The 27,804-nt window shown below is 33.6% G+C and overlaps 1 protein-coding gene across 4 annotated transcripts in view; it reads right to left on the bottom strand.

The window, feature by feature from the left end:
* Positions 1-27,804, bottom strand: part of SOS1 (SOS Ras/Rac guanine nucleotide exchange factor 1) — a 147,522-nt gene that overhangs the window by 21,973 nt on the left and 97,745 nt on the right. For 3 of the 4 annotated variants that reach the window (XM_061210679.1, XM_061210678.1, XM_061210676.1), the window contains 7 exons: positions 17,470-17,597; positions 16,032-16,687; positions 7,385-7,466; positions 6,505-6,627; positions 5,882-5,985; positions 4,508-4,730; positions 3,253-3,372 (listed from right to left, as the gene is read on the bottom strand). In XM_061210679.1, the coding sequence (XP_061066662.1) occupies positions 3,253-3,372; positions 4,508-4,730; positions 5,882-5,985; positions 6,505-6,627; positions 7,385-7,466; positions 16,032-16,687; positions 17,470-17,597 (1,436 nt within the window). The remainder of the gene's footprint in view (positions 1-3,252; positions 3,373-4,507; positions 4,731-5,881; positions 5,986-6,504; positions 6,628-7,384; positions 7,467-16,031; positions 16,688-17,469; positions 17,598-27,804) is intronic. The other variant, XM_061210677.1, reaches the window with a different exon arrangement.

Here is a 27,804-nt window from a genome sequence, read left to right on the forward strand (position 1 = left end):
ATCTAACACTGAAAAAAAAAAACACTGCAAAACTATCAAAATAAATTTGCTTTATTATCAAATTAAACATAACATGTTTATGCATTAAAGCATTAGATGTCTACAAATCATATACCAGCTAACTAGTTATCTAGACATTTTAAAAGTTATGATACAAGTATAATATGTTTACATCTTTTTTTAACTCAGTTGATATTAACTAGGTCTACACAATGAGACCACCCGTGGAGCTTTTATAAAAACCAGGTACGTCTGGGATGATTTATCCGGAAGTGACTTCAATTCTAATGCACATCTATGGCTAAAAACCACTGTGGCAAATGAACAAGAACCTCTTCCACTGAAAAGGCAGAAACTGGAACCCTTGTACAGTGTTAATGGTGAGAATGCAAAATGATGTAGCCACTATGGAAAACAGTATGGAGGTTCCTCAAAAAAAAATTAAAAATAGAACTATCATATGATCAGCAATCCCACTTCTAGGTATTTATCCAAAAGTACTGTAATCTCAAAGAGATATTAGCACTCCCATGTTCATTGCAGCACTATTCACAATAGCCAAATGTGGAAACAACCTAAATGTCCATCTACAAATGAAAGGATAAAGAAAATGAGAAATATATGTACCATGGAATATTATTCAGTCAAAAAGAAGGAAATCTTGCAATATGTGACAAGATGGATGAACACTGAGGACATTATGCTAAGTGAAATAAGCCAGTCATAGAAGGACAAATACTGCATGATTCTACATATATGAGGTATCTAAAATAGACTCATAGAAGCAAAGAACAAAGTGATGGTTGCCAGGGGCTGGGGAGGGGGAAATGGGGAGTTGCTAATCAACATGTATAAATTTTCATGTTGATTAGCACTTATTTACACAAGATAAATAAATTCTAGAGATCTGCTGCACATTATGCCTATAGATAATAATACTGTATTTGTACACTGAAAAAAATCTTACCACAATTAAAAAAAGCAAAAAGAGAAAGGAAAAAGATCAGGAAATGGCCGCCTTCTCAGTAATCTATTAAAAAATAGGACAGAAATGAAAATGGTCTGTATGTCTTATGAGTTATGTTTCCTCTTTATAGACATAACTTTTAATTATTATGATGGAAAAGCACTTCTGCAACTGAAGTGTAGTTATTTGACTTGATAAAGAAGAAATCAGGAAGCAACAGTTAGTGGGCAAATTCCAAAGTTTTACTTTTTAGAGGCTTAAGAAGTAATAACATAAATAGAAGGAAGTCCTAACTTTCAGATGACTTATTCCTCATTAGGAATTGCTTTCTGGTCTTTATCCACACTCTAGCTCACATTCCAGTCATTCCTTTATGTCACTGGTCTTGTGTACTGATAATGCCAATATGATCTGTGGAAACTTCGTATCACCCTTATAAAATATGCGTCAAGATCATAAAAAATATGGCCAATACATAAAACTCTAATATCTGGCTCCAATTGTAAAACTGTATTGAGATTCTGGACTTTTGACATGACAGTGTAAGAAGTTCTGCTTACTTACTCCTCAGGGAAACTGGTGAAAATTATATATATAATTATATATATAAAGTTCTAGCAGTCTCTGGAAATGGCCCTAAGAGCAAATGGCAAATAAAGAAACATCTACTGGGACTTCTCTGGTGGTGCAGCGGTTAAGAATCCGCCTGCCAATGCAGGGGACACGGGTTCGATCCCTGGTCTGGGAAGATCCCACATGCCGCAGAGCAACTAAGCCCGTGCGCCACAGCTACTGAGCCTGTGCTCTAGAGCCCGTGAGCCACAACTACTGAGCCCACGTGCCACAACTAATGAAGCTTGCGTGCCTAGAGCCCATGTTCCGCAACAAGAGAAGCCACCACAACGAAGAGTAGCCCCCACTCGCTTCAACTAGAGAAAGTCTGAGTGCAGCAATGAAGACCCAATGCAGCCAAAAATAAATACATAAATAAATAAATAAATAAATAAATAAATTTTTTAAAAGAGAGAGAAACATCTATTCAGGAAAATTTACAACAATTCAGTAAGAGGCAAGAGTTTGTGGTATCTGAACCAAGACTTCCTCTACCCTCATTCCTCAGAGAACCTTGCGGGGTTGGGTAGGGTGGGGGGCAGTTAGCCCAGACAGCCAAGAATACAGGGCCCCCTACCCCTCTGACCTCTAAAATGTCAGGCTTCACTGGGGGAGAACACAGGCAACAGTAAACTGCCTGCAAGACAGACCTGATATGTCAGATTTAACAAAAAAATATTTCAAAGTAGCCATTCTGAATTTGTTCACAGAACTAAAGGAAAGTATGATTTAAAAAGTAAAGGGGGGTATGATTACAATGTGCACCAATAGGGAGTATCCTAAAAGACACAGGAATCATAAAAGAAACCAAATAGAAACTCTGGATTTGAAAAGTACAATAGTTAAAATAAAAATTTTACTAGAGGGACTCAATAGTCAATTTGAACTGGCAGAAGAAAAAAACAGTTAAACTTGAATATAGAGGTATTGTTTAAAAAATGAAGGCAAAATAAAGACCTTCCCATATAAACAAAAACTAAGAGAATTTGTTGCTAGCAGACCCACCATACAAGAAATAGTAACACAAGTTCTTCAGGCTGAAAGCAAGTGACCCCAGATGGTAATATGAATCCACACAAAGAGCACTGGTAAAGGTAATTTATATGATTATAAAAAACACAATAAATGCCTATTTTTTTCCTTATTGCTTTTCTTAACTGATTTAAAAGGCAACTGTATAAAATAATGTGTATGTAATGTATTGTTGGGCCTATAACATAGAGAAATGTAATGTATGTGAAATACATTGCCAATAACTACACAAAGAGTGGGTGAGAGCAAAGCTGTAACAGGCTAAGAAAATAATGGCAAATGGTAGTAAAGCAATAATTATAACAATGTATTGTTAGATCTACATCGTTAATTATATGTCATATATATTACAATACCACAAAAGGGAGGGAGTGAATAGAGCCACAGAGGAGTAACATTTCTACATATCACTAGAATTCTGGTATAAATCTGAAGCTAATTCTGTTATGATGTATGTGGCAAACCTAAAAACAATCATTAATAAAATAACTTAAAATGCTGCATTAGAAAATTATTCACTCAGTGCAAAAAAAAGGAGGAACAGAGGAACAACAACAACAAAAAAGACATGAGACAAATAGAATTGCAGTGAAATTTATAACATAACTGCTATGAAATGTAAGAAGATCAGTAATACTTACTTCTCAAACCACAGAGTGAGATTAGTGGTATGCCGGATCATTTTCAGAAGATTAGGAGAATTAATTTCTTTGTCTTCCTTTGTCCACACACTTCCAACTAATTCTGATGGCTGTACAGCTCTAAAATCATCAAGACATAATTCTATGTGATACTTTTCCCTCTAGTATACTGTTTTATTAAGTAAATGAGATAAAAGGTTTATGAAAACAAGAACAAAAACATTATAATTCTGCATCTTTTTCTATAGATTTAAAAAAAATTTTGTATGCATGTACTGTGTACTTTTTTTTTTATTGCTTTATAGTAGCATTTTGCTTTGGGCAAGGTTGGGATTTCTTCATAGTATCTTTCCCAGCACTTATAAATATTATCTAACAAATTAGGGTGAGAAAGTAGTTTGGGATAATTCTTTTAAATAAATGATAATGTGATAATAATCAGTCCAATGAGGGTATAGTAATCGCTGCATTCATAAATCTTTTTTTTTCCCCCTCCTAAAGGAGGGGGAAAAATCCCTCCTGGGAAGGGTACTGGGAAAGAAATAAAATACATTCTAACACTGATTTGGGGAACAGTGATGATTTTTGGTGGGAGATCTATAAATTTAGTTCCTTTTTTCATTTAGTTTTTACAAAATTAAATAGTTTGAAATCTAAATAGTCCAAATTTAAAACTAGAAACAGACATTTTTTTGAGATAGTAGTTATATCAATGTAGGAAAACTATAAAAGGCTAAATGGCAATGACTTAAGTTCTCAATGACAATGGCAGTAGCTAACTCATTGAGCCCTTACTCTGTGCTGGGCAATGTGCTACGTGCTGTAAATATATGGACTATTTTTTTTTTTTTTTTTTTTATGCACTATTTTAAACCTTGCACAACAGCTCCAGGAGTAGGTACCATCATTAGCCCCATTTTACTCTTGAGCTAACTAAGCAGCAGAGGGATAAAAGTTACACAAGAAGGTTAAAGTTGCCCAAGGATACCAAGCCAACAATTGGTAAAGCCAGGATCTGAACGTAGCTTTACCAACTAGGGGTGACTGCAGAAAGAGAGAAGCTGTAAATCCAGATAGAGCAAAGAGGATGAGGGAGTGAAAGAGGAGCCTTCCATACATCAGGCCTTATTACAAGACACTTCATGTACTATCTCATTTATGTCTTATAACAATCCTACATGGCAGAAATCAGCATTTCATTTTAAAAGTTAACTCATTCGAAAGGATTTTGCAGCTTGAACATCAAATTACATACCGATATAGATCTGATTCAAGTAAAGTGAGTTGTCGAGCAATTTCTATTGGGTGTAAGGTGAGCAGGTCAAAAGTCTCTATGTGCCCAGGTCTGCTTATATGCCACTCAACTGTGGGAGGTGAACTCTGAAATGTAATATTATGACCTGGTCCATTGTCTCTTGCAATTTTTTTCCTTTGGATTATTTTAGTGATGGATTCAACCCACTTTTTCATTGCTTTACCTGAAATAACATTACATTAAAAATAACATTTAAACATTTTACTCAATATTTTATTTTTAAAAAATAGTTTAAAATCATATAAGTGATACCTGAATATATCTTTACTATAAAAAGTTCAAATGATCAAAATTAAAAAATGAAGTTCCCTTTTACCGTTTCCCTATTCCCTATCCCAATCTCAGCTTTCTTCAAGTGGATAACCACTGTTAATAGTTTGGTATATATTCTTTCACATCCTTTTTAAATAAGAGAAAGTAATTTATTTGTAGAAATTTTTCACCTCTATTGTTCTAAACTTCAGTTCAAAATATTATTTTATAATTCTCTCCAAAAAAGATACATCTTGCACAAATAAGATTTATAATGATAGATCATACAACGTTAGCTGTTAATCTAACAAACTTTGCATTTTATAAACCAAACAGTGCAGAGGACTCCTTCATCTTGTGTGAGCTTTTGATGTGGCTTCGTTTTGTACTATGCATGAAAGTACTATTATTTAACCCTTTACTTCTCGATTCTCATTTAAAGTGTATGATGGAAATAGAAACAAGTTTGTCTAGGACACCCTTAGACCTATACAATCAAAGTATCTTTAAAACTAGAAGGGGAACTGGAGATGATCAAGCCTAGCTCCTCATGTTACTGAAAAGGAAACTGAAGTCTAAAGAATCAAAATGATTTTGCCAGAGTCATTTATCTAATGAGTGGCAGTGTTTGGAAGAGAACTCTTGTTTCTTGGCTCTCAGTTCAGTGTGCTCTGATGCCTCTCTGATATGTTATGCACTATTCACCTAATTGTGTCCCAGTCAACCTCCATCGTGGTGTTATAATGGCACAACAGTTCCTAATTGTCCTTTGGTACACGTATTTTCAGATGTGTTAAGACAGCATAAATTGAGACTTTTTCTATCCAATTCCAAAATATCAGTAAGTTGATTTACTAAATGAAAATTCATTGGATCAACAGGATGATTATTAAACAATCTGTAGGTCAAAAATGGCGAAAAATTTTAACTTTTCCAGTTGGTTATGCTGGCATTATTACAAATAACTCTTAACTACACTGAGCAGTAGTGATGTCAGTTGATAGTCACCATATTGGTACTTTTATTACATATAAAACTAAGGCACTTTAAAAAAAAAAATACCTCTTACTGTTCCAATAAATTCCTCCATTCGCTGCAAAAGATCTGCATCTCTTTCAAAATCGTAGAAGTGGTGCTCTACCCAGTGCCGACATACATTTAATACTCTATGGCATTAACACAGAAGAAGAATTGAATTACATGGGAACTCGGACATAAACATTTATCACAATGAGTGGTATAAATGAAAACAGAGTAACTCTTACCAAATTAAATACAGCTGACCCTTGAATAACAGGGTTTGAACTGCACGGCTCCACTTATACTTGGATTTTTTTTTTTTTTTCTCCACTAAATCTATACCACAGTACTACACCCTAGGCAGGTGGTTCAATCTGTGGATGCAGAACCACGGATTCAGAGGGCTGACTGTGGATTTTCTACTGTGCCAAGGGTCAGTGTCCCTAACCCCCACGTTGTTCAAGGGTCAACTTTAATCTTATAAGTGGCTTACCACTTTCAAAATTCTATGTTAATTAAGACTTATACAGTAATTTCTGATAATTCCTCTTTACTTCACTCATTTTACATGTTACTTCCTCCTTGCTTGGGAAACATCCTTATTTAACTCTGAAACAAAAGTTCAACAAAAGCTTATTTACTTCAGTTATTTATTTAATGCTTACCGCAGTTGTACAGGCTGTATATATTCTTTTCTAAACCTTTTTAGTTCCGCACTCAAGGGCTGATCTCCATTCTCTATAGCTATGCGATCAGCTTCTGTTGGCTCAGGCTCTGGAATTTCAAACCTAACATAAAACAGAACAAACTAATGAAAAGATCAATGATATCAAATTATGCAAACAGAAAACTACAAATCTTTTCACTAGTCAGCACAATCAAGAGAGCACTGTAAAAAATACTAGGATATACACATCAGTGAAAACAAGTGAGGATTCTATAATGTAAAGACTAATGATTTAATTTTTTAAGAAGAAATTAATACTTGCCAATATAAATAAAACCAACTAGAAACATAATAAAGAGTACATGCAAAGTCTAAAAATAAGTGTGATTATAAAGTTAAGGGAATGATATTCATTTTTGGCTTGTGTAATTACTCTAAATCAGCCAACATAAAACTTTTTAAGGGTAAGTTCTGAAAAGCTGACTGCTCTTTGGGTACATGAAACACTTTTCTTGATTACGGTACTTGTTCACTCTATTTTCCTCAACATGTGGTATATTTGAAAAATTCTGTTTAGAACATTTAAATCATTAAAATTTGAATTTCCAGAGCCTAAATTCTACATTTTTACAGTCTTTAACTTATTTCTGTAAATTTGAAATTTCACATACTGAGTTTCCATGTAAAAAAGTCTGCCTATTTTTGTATTTAAATAATCAAAGCTAACATATTATTATAAAATAAATGGTCATCCAAGAGATTTTCTTCTTAAAGTATTCATGAACGACAACTTAAAGCTCATTCAATATATTTCCATATCTTAGCTCAATCTCATTAAAAAAAAGAACAAAGAATTTAAACATTTTAAATTGACAGACCTTTCTATTAAAAGACTCAGTAGTTCTTGAGGTTTACAAAAGGATCTATATGTTGTAAGAAATGTCCGAACAAAATTGGGATCTATGAAGAAAAAGGAAAAATATCTTATTAAAATCTTTTATTCAGAATGATTAAAACTATTATTTACATTTTCAAAAGAGATTAAATAGTCAATTTTAAAAGTCCCAAAATGTTTTGACCACACAGAATGCTTTTGACTTTGAAATCAACTGCTAACTTTAGTTTCTACCTAAATTAGTGGCAAAATCATTGATACTAAAATTTTACATCAACTTATTTCTTGACCTCTGCACACTCTGACTAGCTGATATGAAACTCATTATTGGCCACAGGAATACAAAGGGAAGAAAGGCAGAGCATAAAAGCAAGCTTCCACATGCTACATGGATCTCAGAACATCACCAGTTGGTTTATCTCCCTTGTAAACAGAAAGGCCACAGCAATAACCCATTACTTTTCCTGCTCTTCAGACTAGTTTATCTGGATTAGTTATCTGGATTTCTTCAAATCATGTTAATAGAGCATACAACTGGAAATTGGATCTTATAATGTTGTAGATAAAGTTAAATAGTTTCTAAATTGTTTTATGTGCTAAAAGTCTTAATTAAAACTGCTAAAAGATGCTTATAAATACCTGTAAGTTATTAAAACTATTAAATGTGTAAGAATATGTTGATTTGGCTCTATTCACAACTTTTAATTACTTTCATTGCAAGTAGACACAATGAGAGTTCAATCATAAGAGCAGGAGTCTTCAACCCCTTCCATGAAAGTATTTGCTTTTCATTCATACTTCATGAAGTTAAAGCAGGAAGCTGAGTGTGATCACCTCTCCAGGCCTGCCTACTTGAGTCTCTCCTTGACAGTATTCTCCCAGAGTTGTGGAGAAAGGCTGCTGTCATCAGCACAAGAGACCTGGGCTATCATCTGCATAAAGGGAGTTGGGGGTGGCGGGAGACATCTTCCCATAATGGGGAATAAAAAAAACACTCACCACTCACTGTAACTCAAATTTCATCAAGGTCCACATTTAGTTGTAAGAGTCTTTTAAAAAGGAGGAGGGGAGAATTCATTAACTTGAGTTTTTTATTGGGAGTATCCTTTTCCTACTTCACATCACTATGGAATGGTAAGCTCTAATTTAATGATAAATTTATTGAGAGTAACAACTACCTTTATTTTTGTTAGGCTACACACTATGGATTCTTTATAAGAAATACAATGTCTGTTATTAGCACAGGATTTAGCAAGCATCAAATTCATTTGCATGGAAAATCTCTATTTAGTCTGATTCTGTCTGATTAAGAATCACCCTAAATTGAGCCTTAAAATAAAGTAACTATATTAACTCCCCCCCACCACCAAAATCAAATACATGGATTTATCATAAAATAGAAATCTATTTCCAATCTACTGGTATATGTGGTCATCAAGATAATGAATTGATTTAAATATCAGACAACCTTGAATTTAAGATTATAATAATTTTTTAAGTTAAAGAAAAATTTACATAATAAAAATATATTGGTTTTAAATGGCCCTCTTCTCCTTTAGCTTCATACCTTCTGAGGCTAGAGTGGGTTACTGATAAAAGTGATTTAAATAGATACAATCCTTTAGTAATTTCCTCTCTGTTGGTATTTTATTGTTTGTCTTCAGTTACAGAGTTCCTCAAACGTTAAAGACTAATGTCTCAACCAGAAGAAAAGATTTTAAAACAGAAGGCTGTACAAGATTTTAAAACAGAGATTTATATCGGTTTCATCACAATCCTCCCTTTCAAGAATCTTCTTCCTGTTCTGCAAATCTATATGTAAAGGTGAGGCTACTCAAAACATCATGTCCTTAGGAAGCAAAAGCAGTGGCCACTGTAGAGATGCTGAGCTCTCACTGTTGGAGAGGCCAGACCCTCAGTACAGAGTGCTCCAAATAGCCCTGAGCTGTGTTCCAAAATGAAGGGTAACCTCTCCCTTTTTTAAAAGAAAAGTTTATTTTAGTCCAGAAGTCTAAAATCAATATCCAGATCCATTTCTTCTCAAATGCCACCTAAGTCAGGCTAAAAAGTTGTGGGATATCAAAGATACTTTTAAGTTGAAAAACAATAAAAGCAAGTTCTAAGTGAATTAAAGTATGTTTTAAGAAAACTGGCTATTTTTAAAGGCAGACTATTTTAAAACAGCCTTTTCATCTTATACCAAACCTTCTGGCCATTTCAGTGCTTTACTAACTGATGACAATGCTGGGAAAGTCATGATGTGCCGCAGTGCCACACCAGTCAAAGGGGCTCACATCAATTCCTGATGTCTGTTACGTAATGAATTCAAAGAGCATTCATATAATTCATTCCATATGGTATCTGTGAAGTGAGCAGGGCGGCTGCTGTTTTTCCCTTTCTACATATGACAGAAGTAACTAAGAGTTATCTAAAGTCACACAATAGAGTGACAGAGATGGAACCAGAATCTAGATTGTGTGATTTCTGATTTACTGCTTTTTTCTGCCATATCACCTAACCTCCCTGGATTAAAGGATTTGTTAAGGTTTCCAAAGCTGTGAGAGCTAAATATAAAGAATGAATCCATGAGTTACATAATCACTGTAGAAATTTACACAAATGATTAATTCAGAATGAAGCTGTAAACTGCTCATCTTGGTTAAAGGCACTAAAGTCATTGAGAAATTAGCAGTCTAATTGTGATTCTGTAATTCTTGTTAAGCCTTCTTCCAGATTTTAGGAAGTAGCAGCTGTACCTTCCTGTACACTATTCAGAAGAGGAGTTTCTGAAGCTGGCGGTGAAATAAACACTCCCACAATCATCACTGTTGTATTAACTTCTAAAGTGACTCAAGTTTAAGTTGTTTTTAGCTTGATTAGAAATTAGAGCAGTCTTGCCAACAGAAAAAACCAGCAGAAGCTAAAAATAAACCAAGAAAAATTGGCAAGAGTTTAAGTACTTTCAAAAAACATCTTAAAGGCTGAATATATTCCCAGGCTTGTATTAATTTAGGCTCTATTTCTAGTTTCTAAAGCAGTGGGAAATTGCTAATGAATGAAAAACTTATATTAAGAGAGGACATAACATCTATATTTGAAAATTTGCACAAAATTCCATATTCCAGAAGCTATTTTTATTTCTATTGATTTCCCCATTTCAGTGATAGTGACACATATAATGTCACACTAACCACTGGAAACCTTTATCTTATTGATGATACAAAGGACTAAGATAATTAGATATTTTAAAAGTACCCGTCAATAAGGACAGGTTATACAATTTTGTAGGAAAACAAAGTACCTACTTACATTTATCAGACAATGATAATAGCTAAGTTTTACACTGCTTCTGTTATCTACCTGTATTATAAAGTGATGTTTCAGAGACAGATGGAAGGCAAATGCGTTAAAAATATAAAAGCCAGGCTGATTTGGTTTTAAAACATAAGCACAAATATTTGTGGAGAAAATGAAAATCAACTATGTCGATATTCTCCTCTTTCTGTTTATCGCTAGTGGATGTAATTCCACAAACCTCTTTCTCAAACACAACCCCTAATGGATTTCAATATGAGCAATGGGAAAAACATCCTCTGTGGTTTTTCTTCTTCACCATTTTAGGTAACACTCTTTTCTACTCTCAAAGCCCTGTACTAAGATGTCCACCATGTTCACTAGCTGCTCTGCCTCCGTCTACCCAACCTCTCTGTGTGTACAAGCACCTGCCAACTCTACCATCAAGTCCCCGGTCTCGGCCCAGGCTATTTCAAATATGAGCCATGTTTTCTATTTTCTGCTGGCCTTCTAGCTGCCTGTCTCCCTCATTCTAAAGCTATTTTCTTTGATAATATTTTATTGTACAATTCTTCAAAATCTTAGGAAATCAGAGCATATTTACATTAATGTTCAGAATACAGCATACTAGATTTGAGGTGATAAATTTAATCCTTTTTTAACACATTTTTATTGGCAAGGTCAATAAAATTATGAAATATTTGTTACACAGAGAGTTATTTATGTAAATACCCCTCCCCCAACCACCATAGTGAAACACCGTTAATCAGGATGTCTGTTCATGTGATAATTCTCCCTTTAATACAGCCATTTAAAACGCTACAAGAAACAATAAGCTCCTCAACAAGGATTTATAAACAATCACTCTTGAATTCCTTAAAAAAGGAAACAGACGCTATGCTGACGCACAAACACTTAAAAAAAAAATCAGAGAGTTTAAAAATAGAACAGCACTGCCCTATAGATCAAAAATTGTTCAAAAGATTTTTTTAAAACTTAAAACACCCGAGCTGAGCTTATATAGGACACAAACTCCAAAGAAATCTAATGCAGTGTTTTGCAAATTTTCTATATGAGGGCATAAAATAGCAGTAAATACTTTAAAGAAAAATATCAACTGGCTTAAATTTTTTCAATACCATTTTCTTTAAAAGAGAAATTCACCATGCATGGGAAACACCTTTTCCCCACACTTCAGTATGAAAAGCTGTTATTTCCATATAATGTCAGTTCTGAAAGACCCCTACCGCAAAGTCATCTCATTTCTCTAAGAGAGACTATCAAAACCAGACACACCATCTCCAAATATCTCTTCACCCGTGTTGTTTTAAAGTCTCAGTAACTAATTTGTACTAAATTATTTCCTATAACTCTGTAACAGAAGTGAAATTCCTACTTTCATCTTCTGCTTTTTATGTATATTGCTTTGTGCTTTCTTACTGTAGGTAAAAGCCTCTTCACATCCTTACCAGATGCAGAATGATCCACCTAATAGACAATTTCCCCCCCACACCATTTCAGATGAATTCTGAAGTTCTGATGTAGTTAACTAATTACTGTATGTCCAGAAACACTGGACCTGAGGCACTATAAATTAGATCCCACATAAAACCCTGTCGCAATTCTTCTGAGCAACAGTTAAGCACCTTCTAATTCACCGAAATTTACAGAGCAAACACCACCAACAGACTGACTGGATTTTGTTAAAAACTAAAATTATAATGACCAACATCTAAATATAAACTAAAATCTATGCATTAAAATAGAAGTTATCTATAGTCAGAATTTATTACCTATTTCAACAAGAAAAAAAACAGTACTCTGACTATATCTTCATAGTGGACCTGTGTTTGCCCAGAAGTGAACAAGCTGTTTATATTACTGGCAATTCAAACCAAGCAAGTAATTCTCTTTATTTTTACTATTCAATATACATAATAAAAATTATATTCTAAAAATGAAAAAATTCATGAGTCAGTGTAACATGGTAGAAAGTATACTCTATTTCAAGAGTCAAGAAACCTAATTTCTAGTCCTCTTTCTGCAATTAACTGATATGATTTCTGGCAAATCACAAACTTCAGGGGCCTTGGGTTTTGGTCTATAAAGTGAAGGATTGATCATCTAAGATCTATAGCTCTGTTTCATAAATTACTGTTAAAACACGAGTGATCAAGCTGGTTGCAGCCACAATGAAGTCTGAATTAAGTAAGGTTAAACAAGTTTTCTGTTTTTTATGACAATGTCTCTGACCAACATATAATCTAAAAAATGTCTGGAAGTAGTGCTTATTAGTTATTGGATTTTTCTCATTTATTACAGCCAATGTCTTTTATTATAATTCTATACAATGTAATAAAAATATGCAAGTTAAATTTTAGTTTTTGTTTCAGTGTAAGCCACAATTTGCACTGTAGGTTCTCTGATAAAATACCTATCAACCAACTGAACCAAAATTAAATAGAGCAGACCAACAGTTCTTTAAACAAATAGCTGATCTATTATCATTGTAGTGAGGACTAAGAGTCCATCAGAGCTGGAAAAGACCTTAAAAAATAGCTGCTTTCATGTTTTACAAGTTCATACATGGTCTATTAAAAACACATTCTATATTGCCAGTAATACATTCAGTCACAGACCTTACAGAAGTCAAATAAGCTAATAATTAATACTTATTGGTGTGTACGGTAAATCACAATTCATGAAAGCTGCTTACGGGTTTTAGTTACACTAGTAATATATTTATGACATAAATTAAAATATTCAATTAAGCTTCAAAATAAGATAGAAAAGAAAAATGTCAAAAAACTTAGCTACAACACTTCTGAACCCAACAGTGGCTTTTTATTCCTCAAGAAATTAATGAAAGGAATTTTAAAAAAAACTTTAACATTTTAAAAAAGTAAAAAATCTTGTCAATTTAAATTTGAATACACCTAACTTTGCAAAGTTCTATAAATTAAGTGTTTTATATTAACTAGAAATAAAATCATTTAAGTTATTCTATTCAACAGCTAAAAATTAATGTAAATGAGAGCAACTATCAAAAGTAACTAATAAAACACCATAGCAAAAGTACTGTGTCTACAGACATGGCTAGCATTGTGTACGTTAAGGAGAAAAGACTGCCAAGACTAAAGAAAAACTATCAAGCTATGCTTGTTCTAGTTTTGCTTGTTTTAAAGTGTCCTCATTCAAAAAATAAATAAAAGGCACAGTCCACCCCCCAAAAAATATTTAATTGTAGTTCTATAACTGCTTATTAATAATCATAAGTCAGTTCTGTGAAATAAAGCAAGCAGTAAAGAAAATTTTTATCATTAACAATAGGAGTTTTAAAGAAACAATTATATTAAAAATTTTGAAATTTGAAAATATTTTCCAAATCAAATACCACTGACTTGTGATAGTAAACACTAGTAAGTCTTCTTTAGCACCTGCCACTTGTATTGCTCTACAGAAAGAAAAAAAAAAAAAGAGAACTTCTGCCTCACATAGATAAGAATCTAAGGATTAATTCTACTCTAAATAGTCTAAGAACCCAAAACAAAGGTACTTAAAATAAAACGATGAATAGTTTAGAATGCTTATGATAAAAAGTTCTGTGAATCTTCCAAGACACAAAAATCAGAATAATGTGGCAAGAAGAATAACCTGAACCTTTATAACCTTAAAAATTCCTTCAGAAGTAGCAAAGAAATAACTATTTTGCAACTACAAATTTCAGGTAATGAATAAAAACTTTTTTTTAAGCTGTATTCTAGATCTTAAAGAAGCTGATGGTCATCAACTAAATAGGTAGGTCATATTAATTACTGAAAATTGTACCTCTCAAAATAAGTTTCATATGTAAAAAAAGATGACAGAATAATCTATTTTTCATGCAGGATCCTCGGCAGCTTATTTAAATTTTCTGTACTTTGATTTATTTTTTATTTTGGGGTCAGTAAAATGAATACACTGACTACAGAAGTTTCTAGGTGAAAAATCAATAGTAAAATTGGAATCCCAGAGTCTTCTTTCATTATATTCAACATGTTTCAGTTACTGCCTGCTACTACCAAATGGTATACGCTTAAAGAGCCCAAACTGCTTTTAAAATTAGCCTATGGAAAACACTATTATTTCACTATGGAAAAGACTAGCAAAAGAACTACCAAATTCAACTGGTGCCAGAATAGTTTCCAGAGAAAACTGAGAACCCATTTGAAGGATTTTACAAACTGGAGAAATTTCCCCAGAAACACACATATCCTAGAGATAGAAATATATTTAAGCAAAAAGTTTGGGGATGGAAGTTAACTTACACATTCAACTATTTAAGAATAGCACTTATAAGAGTTGTGTTTGATTTAATGTCTTTGTAATAAAAGCATTCTTTGAAAATAAGTTTATAAAGAGCTTTCACATATATATTTCATTTATTCTTTCCAACAATATTCTAAGACAGCTGTTGTGATGTTGATTTTTGAGATGAAAACCTTAAGGAACTGTGATAGAGTGAAGGTGTGAATCTAAATTCAGTGAGTGCTCTTTCCACAGTATTTTACAGTCGTCAAACTTCCTACTATGTAGGGAAGTTGAAGAACACTGGATTATCATTTGTTACTTTATTAGAAGAAATAAAATTACTTTAAAAAAATCGATCATTATATTTGTTCCTTACTCTCAAACACTATATTTGATGCAGCCTATTTAAAGACAAACATGTCTCAACCCCCTAGGAATCCTCCAAACTCCTATGTTTGTCTCTAAAAATTGCCCTGCTAAGGTGAAATTGTTTTCTAAATAACGTCAGTTGTAAAAAGCAAAAAATACTGAAAACTTAAATGACTCCCAGGATTGCTAAATTTAATAAATTTTAGGAATGGAAATTAAGAAAAAGCAATGCTGTATATATAATGTACTACCGGCACAATTTTGGTCATGGATATCAATTAGAATTTTTACTGATTTTATAATCTCAGTAATGAAAAAGAAAGAAAAAAAAGAGGTAAAGGAGTAAAAAGATTTTTAGACCCTAATGATGACCGATTTATCACTACTTTTAGTCTTGTTTCTGCCACTGGCTAACTGGGTAAATTTAGCCCAGTAACTTTATTTATAACGCTGGTTGCAAAGTTAAAAGTAACATATGTAAATGTGGTAGAAAGATTATAAAACTTCAAAGAAATATAAAGTGATGGTATTTTTAGTCAGAGGAAAATGAACTCTGATAATGCGGAGGTCTTTTGCTGTCAGTTTGCTTTCTATTTTAGGCATAATGACCTGTGCAGCAAAGAAAAATCAGCTTGAAGCAGGAGAATAAAAGTGACAGGCAAGTTCATACTTCTTACCTGCGTACATATGGTATGTGAGCCTCTCTATAAGTTTAATAACAGTTCCTGCTTTGATAATTGGAATTCCAGCTTTGGGCTGCACGTTCTCTTCAAATATGATATTTTCTTCAGAGTCAGGCTCTGCAAATCTATACACATCAGCACTGGGGAGCCTCATCTGCTCCTCCTTTTCTTCCTGGAGCATTGTCACGTCAAGCATCCTTTCCAGTGTACTCCGGTACTGTAAAGATATCAATGCTGCCATCCAATTGTTTTTCTCTTCAGCTGACTTGGCAGAAAATATAACGCTATTTTCATCTTTCAAAATTATTTCAAAAGCATGCTTGTACTCATTGGTGTCATCTTTGTCATTAATCTGTACCTTTCTCATAAAAAACTTTTCTTTAAGACGATATTCTGCATTGCTAGCACCAGGAAGTCTTGGCTGCCCATGATTTGATTTACAGCAAATCATTAAGCCATCAAAGAGAAATATGTGTCTCTCATGTTTGGCTCCTACACGTGTAAGAGTTCCTTCCATTATAAACTCATTGCAACACTGTCCAATGTCTTTTCCCTCCCAACCATCAATATTCTTCTGAATCTCGTTCATTTTCTTGATTGCTAGTTGTTTCCCCTTCATTTGCTGACTATAAAACCGACATGCAGATTCACTAGGATAAAGGAAAAAACATGGTTAGTACAAAGATGACAGGGAATCTATAATTCATGTAAATAAATAACAGTGCAAAAGTATATTTTAAAAAGTTGCACTGAGAAGGTTTTCACTATTTCTCCAAATATATTAGTGTTACAAAATTGCACAGTTTTGGAAACTAAAGCAACACAGTGGAGACATTTTTTTAGTGCTCTAAAAAGAACAACTATTGACAAAATTCTACCCTATAAATTTAGCTACAGAATGATTATTTCTACCATGGCTATGAAATATTTAGAATGACAAGTATTAAAAAGTAGCCCAATATAGTGAAAAAAAAGAAAGATTAAAAAATTTATCTAGAAATGCTTAAGTAGACAATACCTAAAGCTAAAAACCATGTATATATTATAATTAGGAAACTGGAAGCATATTATTTGAATTAATGCCTTGAGTTACATAATCCCTAAAATAAAAGACACTACTAATTTTACTTTGACAGAACAATGATGTTGACATAAATCTACCCAATACATTTTGCTCTCTCTCTCCTTTAGCTTACCAGTTGACTCTCAGGAGGTCTTGTCTGGGAGTATGCAAGGAAAATGCACAAATATGAAAGGTTTTTCAAACAATAACAAATTCTCTTGGCTTTGATGTCACTTCCTCTGAAAGACCAAGCTTGTCACTAAAAGTATTTTCTTCATTGTTTACTTGAGGAGGGAACTGGGATCCCTGAATTTATACCACAATATTCAGGGTGAAAAGGAGGATTATAAAAAAAGTGAAAATATTCACCTCAGTCTTCGTTTTGCAAGGCTTTTAGAACATATTTTTTCCATACCACTCTGAACATTAAGCAAAGCTGTTATTGCTTGTTTCAAACATTCCTTGTCTTCTTGATCTTCACTCTTTTCTTCTAACTGCTGCAAAGTAACAAGTGACAAATCTGAATTAGCAGAACAGTTCTGGCCAAAAAAAATAATAATCTCATTTTATTTAAGGATAAAGATAACATTGACTAACTCTTTCTACCACAATAAAAATTTTAAACCTGTCATAAAATATATTTTATTTATTTATTTATTTATTTATTTGGCTGTGCCAGACGTGCATGCGGGATCTAGTCCCCCGACCCGGGCTCAAACCCGGGCCCCCCGCATTGGGAGCGTGGAGACTTAACCACTGGACCGCCACAGAAGTCCCTATTATTCTTTTTAGAAGTCTTCTTCTTCCTTTATATTACTATCCATATCAACATGCAACCAAGTTTTCTACATTAAAAAAAACAAAAAATGTAGAAACAGTGTTAACAGATGTCACACCTTCTGACAGGCAGTAATGTGCAGCTTCTCAGATAAATATTACTGAAAGGAAATGAGGGACATAAGTTATCTTTTTACTATCATAGGTCTTGGCACAGCAGTAGACACACAGATGAGATTTTTTCTGAAGTGTGTAATTTGGTCTTAGATTTCTGATTCCCACATTACGGTTGTAAGCAATGGAATGCCGAGGAAGATAAATATACAGAGAAGGATGCAATATAGTGGAGAGGAAGTTGAAGACACAAAACCTAAGATCAAAATTTGACTCTATTTTCTGTGTGACCTTGGGGCAAATTACTTGACTTATGAGCCCCGCTTTTCCTATCTGTCAAATGAGGCTTATAAAACGGCTGCTTTGCCTATTTTATGGGATTGTTATTAAAAATGAAAGCACTTTTTGCCTATTTTATGGGGTTGTTATTAAAAATGAAAGCACTTTGTAAATGGTAACATATAATATAGGTGTAAGTTGCTTTCCTTTGTAGTTCTACTACAGAATTAACATTGGTATCATGAAGAACTTTGTCAGTATTCACATGTTAAGATTTTGAGTAAAACTAGGAATATACACGTTAGTGAAACTCAAGCACATTTTCAATTAGTGGCTAAAGATACCACATGTGCCAGACAGAGAGTCTGTACTTAACAAGAATTGAGTCATCAATAACTACTAATCATCAATGCAACTAGGTGGTGGTAATTCAAGCAAGCAATTAACTGAGGTATGAGTGACAGTAAGTGACAATAATTCAGTAACCTTATAAATCTCTTTGTGGCCACCAAAAAGGAAAAGTTAAGAAATAACGTTTATTAATAGAGCTTTCATGCAACATTTAAGAACACTTACTCTCTGTCATAAAGGAAAAAGACTTGAGAAATAAAACCATAAAAAATAGTAATTTATAAAGGTTTACTTTTCAAAGAGCTTCATTATCCATTAGTACTTTAAGAACTTTGTTCTTGGAGAGGTATCTCTTAAAGATTAACGATAAATTCCTTTTTTGCTTCAACTGATACAGGTTATACACACACACACACAGACACACACACACACACACACAGACACACACACACACACACACGTGTGTACTGATGACCTATGAAAAGTAAACATATTCTTACTCAATGCTCCAGACAATTTTTATAAAAATAATTTGCTTAAAATATCTTAATGCTCAAATATTCCAGAAGTAATAAATATATTGTAATATCTATTTAACAATCAGGTTTTATTATTCAGATTTCTTATATCCATTATTTACAACTCACTGAGGCATAATCTGTACTCTTTAGAAAAATATCCAGTCTCATTTGTGTTAAGTAAAACAAAAATCTATTCACATAATTTCCAACAAAAAAGGGCTGGGGGAGGGAGACAGTTGCTGAAGGATAAGAGACTTAAAAATAGCTACCTTACAAAAAATATGCAAATACCTTTTACTCATAGTATTTCTCTTCACCATGGCCAGCTAGATTAAAGAAAGCCAATGGCCAAGTGTTCATAAAGAAAGATACTAGGTTTTTACTTAATGGATATTAATGGTAGGCTGAAGGCTGGACTCTGGGTAATCTCTAAAAGTATCTTCCATCTCTATGATTCCAAACTATTTACCTCTCATATGGCAGAATTTTTGGAGACAAATAAAATATTACCATAAACTTTATCAAGTTTAGGCTTCAAAGGCAGCAGACAATCTAACACTGAAAGCAATATTCAGTAAGAAAGGGCAAAATTCTAGATGGTTTAATGAAAGTACCACTAAAGAGTAAACTACTTCACTGAGTTGTTTCAGAATTTAATCACTCAATATTCAAGTCAATATGATACAAAGCAAAAAAAAAGAGTTGACACTAACAACAGAATATTATTGAGTCCTTTATATTCTATCCTTTGATATTTTTAATATTATTAATTCAGGCAAACATACCTAAAGTCATACAAAACACACAATTCTAACACATAAAAAGAACTCTGAAAGTAACAAATCCATTTAGAGATGCACTTGATTTTCTATTCTAAAGATGTTTCAAGTTTCTGGGTCATTTATCTATCATTAACTATAGCATTTCACATACAGAATATACTGGTATCTCAAAAATATTTTTAATATATTTTAAAAGCACAAACCCAAAGTCTATTTTAAAAACCATAAGACTTTACTGATGAAATAATTTTTAAATGTAATATTTACCTTCACAGCATTAGTCAAGCATCTAAAACAAATTTCAATGTAATTAATGACCTTCCTTATAAGCATTCTTTGCTTCTCTTACTTAACACAGCTGATTTAAACTGGGCATTGGTGCAGAATAATTCAAGCTAACCACCATCAAAGGGGTGGCTTATTGTTGCTACAGAAACAAAGCAATGGCAATTAGTATGTAAATGAGACTCCACAAAGCAGCATCCTCCTGTTAACAAAGTGATATTCAATACCATGCTTTTCATGGGTGCCTATTTAATAACATTATGTAACAGCAAAAATTTAATTTTACAAATGCAGTTTACTAAATAGTTTAAAAAATTATCAAGTCCTGATATTACATTGCCGTATATGAGAATGTATTTAAACTTACCCAGAGCATCATATTCTAAAGCACAATGGTAAATCATATGATCTATTGAGATGATAAAATTTACATTTTCAAAAGAAAGGAGCCACTTTTACCAGTAATTTTTTGTTTTTTTTGGGGGGGGGGTCCTTTCGAAATAAGTAGAAGGGGCAGTAGTCAATATGGTATATTGCATGCCCAAAGGAAACCCTGAGAGATAAACAGTATTAAATTTAAGAAGCTTTAAACTGGAAAAAGATAGGAGACAAATAAAACTCAAGATTGGTTTACACATAGAAAAATAAAGTGTTGTACCTGATGCAATTTATATGAGTTCAACTAATTCACAAACATATAATGGCTCCTCTCTTTAAAAACAAACTTGAATCCATATGTTTTTATTTCTAGAAATTAGTTTTCTCCAACAAGAAATACTATAGAATAAAGGAACTGCCATTTAGTTGATGATGGAGGCAGGCAGGACCAGAACCCAGGATTCCCAACTCTCAGTCCTTTTCAATATACTACCCAAAGAACTGAAATGACTTGAAATACTTGTTTAGAAAATATTCACCAAATAAAACCTATTCCATTCAAATACGTAAATTGCAATGCACAAGGATGACAAAATATATAATCAAGAAACATAGTATAACTAAATCGCTGTGCTGAACACCTGAAACTTACAGAATATTGTAAATCAACTGACTTCAATAAAAAAAAATTTAAAAAAAGAAATATACACTATAATTGTCTAAGATTTGGAACATAAAAATAAAGATTTATCTTTATCTTAAATATTGTGTACATATATGAGTTCATTCATCACAAAATGTGAGAACACAAGCAAAGATAGGAATCATAAAGTAAATTTCATAACTAGTTCCTTCCTTTCCCCCAAATGTTATTTTTTGAGTTAAAGTGATTTCATATATGCAGATAATTCTCCTACAATATATAAAATTTCAACCAGTATGTGATGTTAATGATATTAACAGAATTCAATCTTCTTTTACTTAACCCTTATTTTCCCCCAAGACAAGCAAGGAGATGACCATTACCAAGGTGGTATATAATACATGAAATAAATAGTATAACACTATAAATAATCCATAATTGTAATTTAAATGAAACAATATCTTTACTAAATTAGCCAATGGTTGAAAATATAAAAGTGAAATCTTAAAATATAAACTATAACCTGACTTACAGTTCACTATTAGGAAATAAAAGCAAAATTCTCTAAGTTTTTGAGGAAAGTCACAAGTTTTATTGAGATAATTAAATGGTCTTTTGTACACTTTTAGAAACTACTTAGAATATTAATAGTAGCTGAATGAAACTCAAAAGGGCAGATCTACAGGGGAAGCCAGTGAAGTTCTAATCAGAATTAATTTAACAAGTATTTAATTAACCATCCATTATTTATAAGTAATGAAAATATGACGGTGAGCAAGCCAAATCTGGTCACTGCTGTTAGAGCTTAGAGTGTAAAAGAGAAGACAGATGAATGACAAAGTGCTATAATGGGGAAAATATAGGGCACTCTGGAAATACACAGCAAGGGCCCCTGACTTAATAAAGGGAGAGATGATAAGGTTTGAAGGATAAGAATGGTTTAGCTATGGGGAAACAGAGGTACAAAAAATGTATTAGGAAGAAGAAACAGCATGTGTAATCAAAGAGTTATTCAGTACCAAGTCTGAGAGAAACTGGCTGAAGAGTAGAACCTGGTGGCTGGGAAGGATGGGGGTGGGGAGAGGTGAGGAGTCAAGATGTTGGAGAAGTCAACAGGGACCAAGTCAGGACTGCAAGCCTTATTAGGAACTTGAACATTAACCTGGGTCAATGTGGAGCCATTAAGGGTTTTAAGCTAGTGACTAATGTGATCAAATTTGCATTTTAGAAAGATGGCTTTGGTTTGGTTACCCAGGAAACAGCAAATGAAGGGTGGGGGGGGTGAGGATGGGAAAGGCAAGACTGAAGGGAGATGAGATGATCATGGCCCTCATAGAGTACTGAGGGGAAATGAACAGAAGATGAATCCAAAAGAAGATCCTTTTCAAGAATGAAAAGGACTTACTTGGTGACAAAGTGGATGGGATGTGGAGAATGACAGAGAAGAGAATGACAGAGAAGAGTTGAGGACTTCCAGGTTTCTATTCTGAGTAACCAGATGGATAGTAGGACCGCTTCACTGAGTGAATGAGTGCAGAAAGAGTAGTTTTGCTGGGAAAGATAAGGAGTTTTCAAGAAAGTGAACTTGATTTGTTTACCCAATAAAGAAGCAGAGTTGTTCAAAAGATAGTTGGATAATAAACAGTCTACATTTCCCCATTTCCTTTTTCATACCCCTCTCTTCGTTGAATCTCTTTAATCCTATTGAGACGAGCAAAATTCCTGATTTTCTTCATGCTGCTAAAAGTAACCTTCGGTGTGACAGGTTTCTTACCTGATAGCAAAGGGGTCACTGCTTTTCTAGATAAACTTCATGAGTAAATGACAGGACGGGAGTAGGGGAGGAGAAGGGTGTGATAGGGTTCAGGACACACTACTCCCCAATTTGGCACCTTAGCATACTGAATATTTTAAGTTGAAGGAGTTTGAGAAAACAGCAGGAGGGAGGGAGAAGGTCAGTGACCTCCCTGGTTCTGTTTTCTCAAGTTCCTTCAGTTTAAAATACTCAACATGCCAAGGTTCCTGTGTCATGTAAAACTTACATTAAATAAATCTGTATGCTTTTCTCCCGTTAATCTTTGTCAGTTTCCTTTTCAGACCCAGCCAGAGACTCTAAGAGGGTTGAGGAAAAAACTTTCTCCCCTACAGGTGCTTGGGAGCGGAAATAATTTGAAAACAAATAAACAAACAAAAAAAGCATATTTTAATAGAGAACACTGCGGCATGTAAATTATATCTCAATAAAGCTGCTTTTTTTTTTATAAAGTAATAATTTAATGTTTTTAGCTAAATATCTGCTCTTCAACTTTCTGTATACTGTACGTATCAGAGTAGAGTATCTTCTCTCTTAAAATGGGCTTTTAATGGTTTTAGCAATCAGACTGATGGTAAGTTCAATTTCTAGTCTGAAATGTATAATTACCAAAGAAATCATATGACAAGATTTTATGGTTTTAAAAAGTTAATGGCATCATTAAAATATTTACAGCAATACTTTATCTACTAAGATTTCAAATATTAATTTTAAAAATATTCGACCAAGAGAAGGGAAAACAAAAAACATTTATTGTTGATTCAGTGAGTTTAAAGTTTGTAATTAAAAAAAATGTTTTTTAATACTAGCTGAAGTTTATAGTTATTTTATATAGTTTTATTTGGGGTTTCTTAAATTAACTAAAATGGGTATTTATAATTTTTATTATAAAAATTGACAAAATACTTAAAAGTAGAGAGAATAAAATGATGAATACTCATATACTTCATCCATATTTGGCAGTTTAAGATTTTGCTAAATTGGCTTTATCCATTCTCTTTTGTCTTTCTTTGCTATCCAGACAGGTGGAAAATTGCAATTAATATAAACATTTAAACATATATAATAGGAATTAAAACTGTCTATGAAAAAGTTTTTCAGTATATATGATCAAAAGAATGATAGAGACAGGGGCTTCCCTGGTGGTGCACTGGTTAAGAATCCGCCTGCCAATGCAGGGGACATGGGTTCGAGCCCTGGTCTGGGAAGATCCCGCGAGCCACAACTACTGAAGCCCGTGCGCCTAGAGCCCGTGCTCCGCAACAAGAGAAGCCACCGCAGTGAGAAGCCCGCGCACTGCAATGAAGAGTAGCTCCCGCTCGCCGCAACTAGAGAAAGCCCACACACAGCAACGAAGACCCAATGCAGCCAAAAATAAAATAATAAATAAATTTATGAAAAAAAAAGAATGATAGAGACAGATAATGATAAAAGTATTATTTACTATTATCTATTAATTACCAGTTAGAGTATTAGAAATTCTGAAAACTTTTATTTTTTTTAAGATTTTTTTTTAATATGGACCATTTTTTAAAGTCTTTATTGAATTTGTTATAGTATTGCTTCTGTTTTGTTTTTTTGGCTGCGAGGCATGTGGGATCTTAGCTCCCTGACCAGGGATGGAACCCGCACCCCCTGCCATGGAAGGCAAAGTCTTAACCACTGGACCACCAGGGAAGTCCCTGAAAACTTTTTAAAATAGAGAAGCACTTAATGAAAGAAAAGATCTTACACCTTAAAAAAAGAAAGAAAAAAAAAAGAAGAAAGAAACTGCACTATAACTGAAAGGCCAAAATGCTGGTGAATAACGTTACCAAGCTCCTTTCACTGTGACTTAGAATCACTTTTTTACAGTAAGGCCAAATTTATTTTTATTTTTAGCTTTTTAAAGAAAAGGAGAGAGTTTGGTGAATTTCCAGCTAAAAAAGGGGGAAAAAAATTGAATACCACAATGTTTATTTGATGAAGAAGTCATAACACAACAGCAAAAAAAGTAAAACAGGGAAATATGTTTCTAAGTATCACTATTATGTTTTCAGATTCTAACAATCCTAGATAATTGTAAAAAGTTTTTAGAGTTCCTGCTAATTGGATTAAATTTGTGTACTGTTTCTGTATGGGAATATTTTAAGCTCGAGCATGTCATCTAGGTGAGGGAAAAGATAAAGGATGGTCTAAGAATAAGTAAAGCAATTAAAAAAATAAATGCAACCGATTTTTAAACATGCCCAATATTCAAACTGTATTTTAAACAGGATCCAGCTACTCATATCTTTAAATCTATTAGAATACATTTTCTAACATTAGAAGCTGTCTTGCCTACCTGTGGAATATGAGTTACAGCCCTTCACTGTATCCCCTTCCTACTGTTACAGACAGCAAAGCCATAACAAATACTGAAGAAGAGCTATAAAAATGCAAGAACTTCCAGTAATGGTGGTGAAGTGAAGAAGTTTTGAGAACCCTCTGTAGATAACAATTATTCAATCTAAACAAGAGATTAAAAATATTTATAGGCACTGGAAAACATCTGAAAGAAAGCATAAGCCAGAAATATGATTGCTCTTGAAAAGCTGCAACTAGAAAGTGTACACTTGTGGGATTGGGCTTTCTCCAACCTCCCATGATGACAGTGAGGAAGAAGGAGAGGAGAAGAGGAGCTTTACAGACTAGAGATGAAAGAGAGCAGAATTTAAGAGGAAACTGAAGGGGGAAATCTGGAAGTGAATGAATTGCAGAAGGGTTGAGACACAAAATCTGAGAATAAACTCTACCCAAATGCCTGGTTGACTCCTAAACTCTGCATGCATGAAAAGACCCCAGGGAGTCTAGCAAAAAAGTAGGCAGAGACCAAAGAGGAATCTACTCTTGAAAGACAGAGCTATAATGGATAAGTTCTGCTTTTCTTAAACTGAGTTTATTCCCCAATTGTACATAGCTCAGACAGCAGAAAGCTGAAGACTTACTGGTTTAAGGTGCCAGGGAATAGAGCCTGAGGCTGGCAGAGTGGCTGGAAATTAAGGGGGAATCTCCAGGTGTAAGGGAACCAGAGACTGTGCCCCCAAATTTGAACACTATCTCTGCCCAAACATTTAGTCTGTCAAATCATACATGTATAAGGAAGACGGGAAAGAGTCAAGCTAAAAAAGCAGCGTATGGAAATCCTAAAAAGTGATACAGAGATATTAGCTGCTGTACAACACAGAAGAGACAAATTTGCAGTTGAGTCCAGAAAACTTAACTGTCTACTACTAGAGTAAAAACCCAACAATCCAAAACAAAACAAAAACCAAAACCCACAAAGGGAACCCCAGCAATCCTCAACACAACAGAATCCAGAGTTGTTAACTAGCAAAAATACTGGGAAAATGTGACCTATATTTGAGGAAAAAAACCCAGTTAATAGAAACTGACTCCAAGCGGCCCAGATGGGGGGTTTAGGAAAGACTTCAAAGTAGCTTTTGTGATCATATTCAAAGAATCAAAGGAAAACATGGTCTTATTGAGTGGACAGATAGGGAGTCTCTGGAAACTATAAAACAAAAGTCCAAATGGAAATTCTAGAGTAAGTATAATAACTAACAATTCTATTGACAGATCAATAGAAATTACCACTCTGAAGAACAAAGATTTAAGAAAAATGAACAGTCTCAGAGATCTGTGGGACAACATAAAGTAGTTCTACATACATGTAATTGGAGTTCCAGAAAGAGGAAATGAGAGAAAAATGGCAGAAAATGCAGTAATGTAAAAGCAAGTTAAAATCTGAAAGGTGAAACGAGTTTGAAACTTTAAACAGGAAATGAACCCTAAAAAAATGTTAGTATAATCTCATTTATGGAATAAAATACCTTTCAAAACCATCTCTCTTTTCTTATCAGAGAAAAAAAATCACCAAAACTATGAATGTTCCTCACAGCAGTTTAGTTGATTTAAAATTTTAAAGCTGGAGTAATATATTAGTCAGCTATTTGTTTATAATGGCTCCTGAATTATACTATTCTATGTTTAACTTTAGGCATTCAACATCTGTGGTCAGATATGATACCACTTAGCTCACTGCTTTGAGCCCATGGTTTCTGGAAAAGAATTTCTAAATTTAGAAAGCTAGTTCAAAGGAATGGAAGCTAGACAGACCTCTTCTGGACTTATTTTTATGATACTCAGAGAGAAGCTATGTTTTCTAAATCTCTTATTGCTGGTATTAAGCATCAGCTCATGGGCAGTATAAAAAAATGGTCTGAAGCATACAGCAATTAAACCAGATGCAGAACATGAAAAAAGTAGATAAAAAATTATCTAGAGTAGAAGATGTTTGATACTTGTCCAGCTCCCAAACTGAAAAAGCAACAAACCAAAGCCATTAACAAATGCATACAAGATACCTGTAGTAGGGGTCTGCAGAGCATATTTCTTTAAAAAGAGTTTCTGGTGCACTATGTGAAGGCCACTAGTGGGTGTTTAAAGTGAATGATGTAGCACAATTTATATTTGCCTTTTCCAATTTGTTTTATATACTGAAAAAAAAAAACTGCTCTGGGAGGAAAAATGTCTCCTACTTTTAACATTTCTCAGTTCTTGAGCCTAAGTTTTCCACTCACTGCACCATTCAGTTCTAAGTTCTTATCTGTAACCCTTTCCCACAGTTCTGTACTTAAGCATTTGGGGCTACAATTTTGGCAATATTTATGATGCTAAGGGGAAATGTTAAGGACTATTCTTCAAGTCAGTCAGTACGCAAAAATCTAGGAATATTAGAAA

This window comes from Eubalaena glacialis, chromosome 14 (assembly GCF_028564815.1).
Source record: "Eubalaena glacialis isolate mEubGla1 chromosome 14, mEubGla1.1.hap2.+ XY, whole genome shotgun sequence".
In the NCBI taxonomy this organism is placed as follows: Eukaryota; Metazoa; Chordata; class Mammalia; order Artiodactyla; family Balaenidae; genus Eubalaena; species Eubalaena glacialis.